General features: G+C 41.5%; 1 protein-coding gene across 1 annotated transcript; it reads left to right on the top strand.

Moving 5' to 3' along the window:
* Positions 1-4483: 4483 nt before the first annotated feature.
* LOC148729474 (putative skeletal organic matrix protein 5) lies at positions 4484-5727 on the top strand. The gene is made up of 2 exons (XM_088724565.1): positions 4484-4606; positions 5001-5727. The coding sequence occupies exons 1-2, from the start codon at positions 4544-4546 to the stop codon at positions 5520-5522; spliced, it is 585 nt and encodes a 194-aa protein (XP_088580691.1). The 5' UTR covers positions 4484-4543; the 3' UTR covers positions 5523-5727.
* The last annotated feature ends 1830 nt before the right edge of the window (positions 5728-7557 follow it).

Raw genomic sequence — 7557 nt, forward strand, 5'->3', positions numbered from 1 at the left:
CGGCCTACGATATAATTTTTCCTGAACTCTCAGCCTAAGAGCCAAAAAATTCCCCTTTAATCGAGAGGAAAAAGTTACGTTTAGATTTCTTGGCGAAAATTCTCTCTTTTTCGATATTCTTTCGACCTTGAAAAGTGGGTAACACAAATGAGCGGCAATAATTTTACCGTAGACGTAACGACACCTGCAAGTACAGCAGCAGTTCATTCACAAGTTTAATTTAAGCACTACAGAGCAAAACTTTGAATTTTGAAGGGACATTACTGCGAGAAGTATTTTGGTGAAAAGAACTTAGCCCAGCATCTTATATACAGGATGCCTGGTAACTGACAGTAAAAAGCTTTTCCTTGTTCAGTTAGCATGAAAATTAAGAAAAGAGCTCTATGAAAACACAAATTCCATTGATATTAAGCAGATGTCCGAGGAAAAAATATGGCTTTCAAGGAGTATAAAGACAACAATTAGCACTCGTTAAATTGTATTGAAACCTTCGCTAACGGACAGACGAGCAAAGCCCACCGACGGCAACAAGGTTTAACTTACCCACGCAAACTGGCAACTGAGTGAGGTAGCATCAGATCCAACCAATGTTTCATACTTGTATCGGCCGTTGTTTGGTTATTTTAATCGGAGTACTATTGTCTCTTTTGAGACGTGATGATGGGAGTTTTTCTTTGGGTCAGACTGACATCGTTGAACTTTCCGAGACTGATTAAGCAATCCTCACAATGCACGCTCTCCGGGATATAACCTAACTTTTTGTTCAAAGTTTTCCTTGAAACAGTTTTCATACGCTAATCCTAATCTTATTCGCTTTTCCTTTAGGTCTCCTAAAAAATTTGGGCACTGCTGAGAGATACGCATGTAGCCATAGGTGTACGGGCAATTTTTTGCCAGGAGGGGCGGTGAACCATTTGCCCAAAAAATTCTTGCAAGTTGCCCAAATTTTTACGTAAAAGTCGTCATATGATACACTAACATAGACGTACATATAAAACACGTTAAAAGAAATTGCTGTCAATGCCATTTCGACGGCCAAATATATCAATGATACGATCCATGTCTTTCTCGACTACAGAGTTGGCATATTCCCTTTCAGTGTTAATAAGTGCGATGTTAATAAGACGTTGTTGCCCCATGGTGCTGCGGAGGTACGTTTTCAATCTGCGCAACCCACTGAATGATCGTTCTGCAGAACATGATGTAGCAGGTATCACTGCAAGGATATGTACCACACTAGAAAACTCTGGGAACATATCAAATAGATCATTCTCATGCATTGTCTGCAACATTTCTGAAACAGTCATATAGCCTAATCCCCGTACACGACGAAAACTCGCGTACATTTTCTGCTCGGCTTCCAGAACCTCCCCGTCGATTTTGTAAAATTTAGCAACTCGGGAGAAGCTTTCTTTATCAAGTGTTTCACTCTGACAGATATTTTCCAAATCACAGAGCATTTCCTGGTCATTTCCGCTAAACCTGAGCTCAAGCTCGGACAGCAGCTTATCGATGTACGCATAGTGAGTGTTTATATGATGGTGCGATTCCGGTGTCTGCGTTTTTCTTTGCGCGTGTTGTCCTACAAGGGTTTGACGGCGGCAGGACGGCGTTTATCTGGGTGCCCTGGTTTCTCGTAATTCAAACTGAGAATTGGTCAGCCAATTCTTCATTTTCAGACCCATTGCTGATGCTACCTACCATCCACATTTGAAACTTTCTTCACTCAGACACTGGCGTAGGGTCTGAATGGTCAAGTCGGTATTTCTACGAGCGGAGATGACGTCGACCATCTTCCCCTGAAGATATCGGCACAGACTACTAGCGTTGCTTAGGATTACTTTCAGTACACACATCCCAAAGACAAACTCCAAGTCGCAAATGGCGTTCAATAAGGCTCTGCTCTAAGAGTAGGTTTTTTGATCTTTGTCTGAAGACAGTGTGAGCAGGGCTTTTACAATCCGTTCCATTTGCCCGTGTACGGCCTTTGCGGCTTCCCACCGGCATGACCATCGCGTGGTACTTAATGACTTCAGCGTCAGTTTTAGATCCTCACCTTGTACGTCTGTGTCACTAAACAAGGCGTGTCGTTTGGGACTCGCTTCTAAAAAGTTGTACAGAGCCCGGAAAGTTCCCAGAGCGTTTCGCAATGGTTCAATCTGTGTCATAGTATCCTTAAGGGCGAGGTTGAGTACATGTCCGTAACAGTGGACGTAGATACCGAGCGGAGAGCACTCTTCCATTCTTTACGCCATAAAGGACGTGGTAAAGTCAGTTAAATTCACACGAGACAGTGGTTGCCGAGCACGGGACTCACATCTTCTGATAATCTACAATATGATTCTAGAAAGTTACGCCGAAATTGACTCTAATTAATTCACGACTGGAAATTTCCCACTGTAACTAGTGCAGTGCAGCACAGATTGCACAGTGCCCAACCACAACTTGAATTACAAATATGTTTATCAACATATGATCCCCTTCATAAATAACCAGAAAGTGATCACTTGCTAGGCAACCACTGTCTCGCGTGAATTTAACTGCCTTTATAACGAAGGCTCGATTACCAGCCGCTGTTCGGGAAAATGAGCCTGCACTCATCTCCCCGAAGGGGAAGATTAAAGACCGCGCCCGGGAGACGGTGGAAATCGAGCCTATTTAAACAAAAAAAAAGCCTATTTAAAAAAAAAAACGCCGACTTCAGGTTGAAACATAAAATATCTCTTCGAAAAAAAATACACAGACACATGCAAGCTTCTTTAAAAACTAGCTTTGCCCAAATTTCTCGTGCTACCCAAAAATTCTGAGTTGCCCAAAATTTGGGGGGCTGCAGTCCCCCCCGCCCCCCCCCCCGGCCCGTACGCCTATGCATGTAGCCCCTGACATTTCCTGCAAGAAAAATAGAAATGATGGTTACAGAAAAACTCGCTGATACGAAACATCAGCTGGACATTACTAAGAAAAATGTCTTCAATTTCTTATAAAATGCTACATTTTTGTCTCTTAGCAGAAATGCCGGTTTCGGAACACAAGTTCACCTTTTCATCCCAGACTTTCAGACAAAGTCTTTTATCAATAGATGAATATTTCTATCTGACTGTGCCTAAGGTTGGAACATTCGCGGCGTTCGACGACTACGAATGCATCTATTCATGCCTGAGGAACACGTTATGTTGGTCTGTAAACTGGTCAGCGTCAAAAGGAACCGATGGTAAACTTTGGTGTGAGTTACTGTCCTCCCATAAGTATGAATTTCCTGAGGATTTCTGAGAAAATAGGACTTCACATCACGTTTCTATTCAGGTGGGGCATGTCGGGTTACTTACACTGACTTGTCTTCTTACAGTATGAGCTACCGTAAATGGTTTCAAAGCTGACGTTTCGAGCGTTTACTCTTCGTCATTCGCTCTGACGAAAGGCAAACGTTCGAAACTTCAGCTTTGAAACCATTTACGGAGGCCAATTTACATTATCAACTTAGTTGATATTATCAAATTACCTTGTTACCCTCACTGAGGCACCACCACGGTTTCTTTTAGGGACTTACCCCCTTTATTCATTTTCACAGCATACACCTCAGTTATTATGAAGAAAAGTCATCCCATGACGCATTTGAATTTCTGTCGTTAAGTTAGATAGGTATCTATTAGGTATGCATTTGTCCAACTCGAGTGCAGTAAAAGTGGACTTCTTTCTTGTTTCCTTCTTTTGTTAGTCTCCTTGTTCTCCCTCTCCGTGCCATAACGGTGGTAGCTGTGTGACAAGCTATAAAGAAAACACTTTTGAATGTGTCTGTGAAGAAGGCTTCAAGGGCGAATATTGCGAGACAGGTACTTTTAACAGTTCCAATTGCGCTTTAGTTTGCAATGTTTCACCTCAGACGCTCATCTGGTCTTACTGCACAGCTCCAATGCAGACTCGATAACTCGGGATTTTCTCGGGATTGATACGTGCGCGCGCATTTAGGATACCTTAATTAACGGTGGAATCGCTTAGTTTTATTCTAACTGAGAGCCCAATTTGTCGCAAAAGAAACATTTTAAAAAAGACAATTAAATTAGATTAAACTTCTTCTAAGAATCAGTGGGAAAATTAAGAAAAACGTAATTTTCCAAATCAATTCTTACTCCCAGAGAAAGCTTGCAATTCCCGCGAAGACAGTTTGTTACTTCTCCTCCATTCTTAATAATGGGACGTATCTCTTACATCAGTTTTTATTTTTAGCTGTAAAGTCATGCAAGGAGGTTTATGATGCAAAGAAGTAAGTGGCAATAACTGCTTACTCATTTAAACTCATTTATTGCAATCATTTTATCGTCAGTGACCGGACGATTGAGATGAACTGTTGGTCTCCTGGTTAAAATCACGATGGACTTCTGCGACAAATAACTCAAGGCGTTTTATAAAAAACAATGATGTAGATTCTTTTACCCAAGAGAGCCTATGACTTCTCTAACTTTTCCAAATGTATTTTAACAGATCAAACACGAGTGTACTGGTCTCCCTCCTTCTTGGCTCAGAGCCAACCTCCGTTCTCTGTCAAATGGGGGATTTTGGATGCGGGGATGGAGGATGGACGCCGGTCATGAAGATTGATGGTAACAAGGTACCACGTGAAATCGATTTTTCGTCAGTTACGTGTCATTCTCGTTTACTATAGGGTCTTAATCGACAGCATGAGCCATTGCGCACTGTTTGTCTTCCTTACAAGCTGCAAATGCTAATGAAACGCTTTAACTTCACCAGAACCGAGGATGAGTATTTATAACGAGTAATGATCTGTGTTAAAGCACAACTCAATAACTATTTCTCGATCACTAGCTTTATTTCATTTCAGAATTTTGCAGTCCAAATGTGGTAAGGTGATAAAATTTAAGGTAGAGCAACCAGCCCTTTTCAAAAAGAAAATCATGATGGTCACAAAATTAATTGTCTTTAGCGGGATCAAGCGATGATTAATCTTTAAACCGGTGATGTATTATCAAACATTTCCTTTCGAGCCAACCTTTCATTATGATGCTGGTTTCTGGAGTAATAAAACGGAATACAACTCTGCTGGAGGACAGACTGGCTTTGATTCGCAGGAGACCAAGTTACCGACATACTGGAACACATCCTTCTCTAAGATTTGCCTCGGTATGAAGATTGGCGGACAGATCAGGTTCATTGTCCTCAACATGGAGGCTAGCTCTCTATACTCGCTGATCGCTGACCAGAAATACCGAAGTACCTCATTGGGTCGTGACACGTGGAAGAAGCTTATTGGACCAGAGGCCTCCCTGCAGCCTAACTGTAACAGGGAAGGTTTCAATGTTGTGTCTAATGTCGTTACTAACCCTAGAGCAAGAATCTGTTTGATTGCAAACAATCAGAATGACTGCGACACCTGCGACTCCAGGATTGGATTTGGTACAGGAGGGCTATATGATGATTCCAACACGTGTGGAAACGAGGCCTCTCGTCTCGATACAGATAATGGAGATAAACACATTAAAGCCATGGGATATATTTTAGTTCATTGAGAACAAAACAAAAACAAAAATTCTTAGTCTCTTCATTTGTATTAATCTGTCTTCAATTTTGGCAGGGCTTATGTCGGTAGAATGGTACATCCAAGGTTACTCTAGCAAATGTTTTTGTTTGTCAATTGGAATTTTCCGGGAAACTCTAATCTGAAAATCTGAAACAATTCGTATCGATTAACTCTACCTGTAGCCAAAATTACTTACCGTGTCTTACTTTGATAAGAATTTTAATTGACAGAAAAGTGAAAAGTCCTGCGAGTGAAATAATTGCCCTTGTAAAAAAATTCTTGATACCCCATTGGAGTAAAAACGAACAATAAAACATTAATAAGAATGAAGAGTGTGCGAAGTTCCTCTTGCTGATCTCCCATACAGCGATATCTTTCACCCACTTATGGTGTAAAGGCATCATAATCCTTCTGATATCATCGACTGATTAGTGTGAGTGATGAACTTCACCGGTCTAACGATCCATAGACTGTCTGATTTCTTGCTCCATGAGAACTACAACCGGCAAACGCTATGCAAGATGTCAAAAACACCTCCAACAACATTTCACCTCTCATTTAAAGTTCAGTCGAATCTGTATCAAGCGGCACTGTATGAAACGGTCACCTTGTATTAGGCGATCGGTTTTCAAAGTCCCCAATTTGTTTTCTCAGAATCACCGTAATTTTCACTTCTTTTAAGGAGTCACCTCTATTAGGCTGTCGTGCTCACCTTCGATTGAGTCCCAAGGCTTTTTACCTGTATTGAACGGTCACTTAAAGCGGATCTACTCAAGGAAAACTAAGGCCCCGTCCACACGTATCCGAATATTTTTTAATCCGCAACTTTTTCTCTCCGGATACGAAAATATTCGCGTCAAAACGAATTCCCCCGTCCACAGGTATCCGGATTCACTCCGGATTCACTCTATTACCCAGTCGCGGCATTTAGCAGCCGCAAAATTTCCATGTTTCAGTTACCGTGCACCAGTTCAAACAATTAAAAACATGTCGAAATCAGGCAAGAAAGCTAAGAAGAATGAAGGGAACAAGCCAGAATCATTCATATGGAGCGACGACGAGGTAGAGTTGTTATTGAACGTAAAAATTGAGTACAAAGCCGCGAAATCTATGGAGAACATTAACTGGGAGTCGTGCCACAGTAAATATGGCGATATTTTAGATCGCTTTGTAAATCAGTATCTCGGCGGCCATATTTAACTTTGCGCGGTAAACACTGGCGCCAATTTTGTGCGGTCAACGTATCAGAAAATATCCGGATTCAACCGTCCACACGTATCCGAAATGTTATCGGATTAAAAAATTTCCACTCTGGAGAGCGGATTAAAAAATATCCGGATTTGCTTGCGAATTCGCCGGATACGTGTCGACGATAGCCGTACCCGGAATGAAAAAGTTGCGGATTCAAAAATATCCGGATGCGTGTGGACGGGGCCTAAGAATAATCTTTTAAGAAAAAATTGAATCCATATTTATCTGTTGAAACAAGAGCCATAATTGGGACCAATTATGGCTCTTGGTTGAAATCACTGTCGATAGTATTTTTGAGGGAGTTCTTGAGAGTTCTTGCCTTGTTGAAGCAAATTGCACGAGGAAATGGATCTGATTATGTATTAATAATATACATGAAAAAATTCGAGGTAGCTTATCACAATTAGGCCCCGTCCACACGAAGACGATTGTAAACGCAAACGATAGTAAACGCAAACTTTTTTGTGCGTTTAGGCCTTCCGTCCACACGAAGACGATGAAAACGCTCACCGTAAACGCATAAATTCGAAAACGCTCTCCAAAGTGCATAAATTTGAAAACGCCGTTTATGCGTCTTCGTGTAGACGGCCGTAAACGTATATTTTCGTAAACGCTGTGAAAACGCTGACGTCAGATGTCAGCGCCAGTCTCTTTTATCGAGTGCGTTTCCAACATGGCGTACACACGAGTGTTGAGCTGTGTCGTGCTTGCGCTTATTTCAAGCATAATTGCGAGCATTCAATTGAATCATGCAATAATCGATATACAGGAAA

This window comes from Stylophora pistillata, chromosome 6, assembly GCF_964205215.1.
Source record: "Stylophora pistillata chromosome 6, jaStyPist1.2, whole genome shotgun sequence".
NCBI lineage: Eukaryota > Metazoa > Cnidaria > Anthozoa > Scleractinia > Pocilloporidae > Stylophora > Stylophora pistillata.

Coding starts and splice junctions, on each gene's coding strand:
- LOC148729474 (XM_088724565.1), top strand. CDS start 4,544: ATGGGGGATTTTGGATGCGGGGATGGAGGATGGACGCCGGTCATGAAG. Junction 4,607..5,000: donor TGAAGATTGATGGTAACAAG/GTACCACGTGAA, acceptor TTTCCTTTCGAG/CCAACCTTTCATTATGATGC.